Below are 1033 nucleotides of genomic sequence, written 5' to 3' on the forward strand. Positions count from 1 at the left end.
GGAAATCTGCCTGTTGACAAAGTTTCCTAGAGTCTGATGCACAGTTCTTGATCCACAGCGTCAGAAATAGTGGTTAAAGAAAAGCTACCTATACGTGGGGCTGCCTATTAACTCCGCCAAGTGACTTAATTCCTGCCTCCTTATCTGTCAAATGGGCATAATTACGGCATCGTTTTTGGAAGATTCTATGTAATAAAGTCTGAAGTGTGCTTAACACAGTACCGGGAACGTAAGAAGCACTCACACTTCATCCTAAGTACGACAGAGGTCTTTTCATAAAAAATAAAAATAATGCAATATGACTTACTTGGAAACGTATCAAAAAATAAAGACCGATGAATGCATCGAGGTGTAGTGTGATAAAACAGTAAAATTTTAATGATAAAAAGTTAATGGTAAAATGTTCACTGTAAAACTTTCAACTTTTCTGCTTGAAAATATGCATAATCCGACGTGGGAAAAAAGTAATGCATTGCAGTCAGTTCTGGGGATAAGGGAAAGCTAAGTTTTAATTTTGCTATTGTTTTTGCTTTTTTAACAGGAAAAAGTACAAAGAAAACAACAAAACGGGGGAGATGCTTCTGAATTCGTCCCGCCTGTGGGCTGTGGGCCGTTAGCAAAGCTGCTTGCATGAAATCATCGAGCACCGCTTGCGAAATGCCAAATCCTCGAGAGCGAGGCCGGAGGCTGCCAAACCCGCGCTGGGGAAAGGGACGCCTCCGGGCGCCCCATCCCGCTGCGGACGGAGGTGAGGTTGGAGCGAGCGCTGGCGGAAGAGAACCTCAGCAGTTACCAGAGGGCGCAGAGTCGGCGCTGGCCAATATGCGCCGCTTGTGAATACCTTTGAGGGAGCGGCGGGGGAGGGTAGCGTCAAATTTCAAAAAAAAAAAAAACCAAACCCCCACAGCCCCGGCGGGCGGGCGCGCGCGATGGGCGCCCTTTGGCTGCGGGAGCGAGTGGAGGATGCTGGGAAGGAGGTAAAATGGCCACCGGCGGCGGCGCGGAGGAGGAGAGGAAACGGGGGCGGCCACAG

General features: G+C 48.6%; 1 protein-coding gene across 1 annotated transcript in view; it reads left to right on the forward strand.

The window, feature by feature from the left end:
• Positions 1 to 929: 929 nt before the first annotated feature.
• Positions 930 to 1033, forward strand: part of ZCCHC3 (zinc finger, CCHC domain containing 3) — a 2786-nt gene continuing 2682 nt past the window's right edge. Inside the window, exon 1 of the mRNA XM_011960684.1 lies at positions 930 to 977. Coding sequence (XP_011816074.1) covers positions 930 to 977 — 48 coding nt within the window. The remainder of the gene's footprint in view (positions 978 to 1033) is intronic.

Source organism: Colobus angolensis, unplaced genomic scaffold (genome assembly GCF_000951035.1).
Source record: "Colobus angolensis palliatus isolate OR3802 unplaced genomic scaffold, Cang.pa_1.0 Scaffold114, whole genome shotgun sequence".
Lineage (NCBI taxonomy): Eukaryota > Metazoa > Chordata > Mammalia > Primates > Cercopithecidae > Colobus > Colobus angolensis.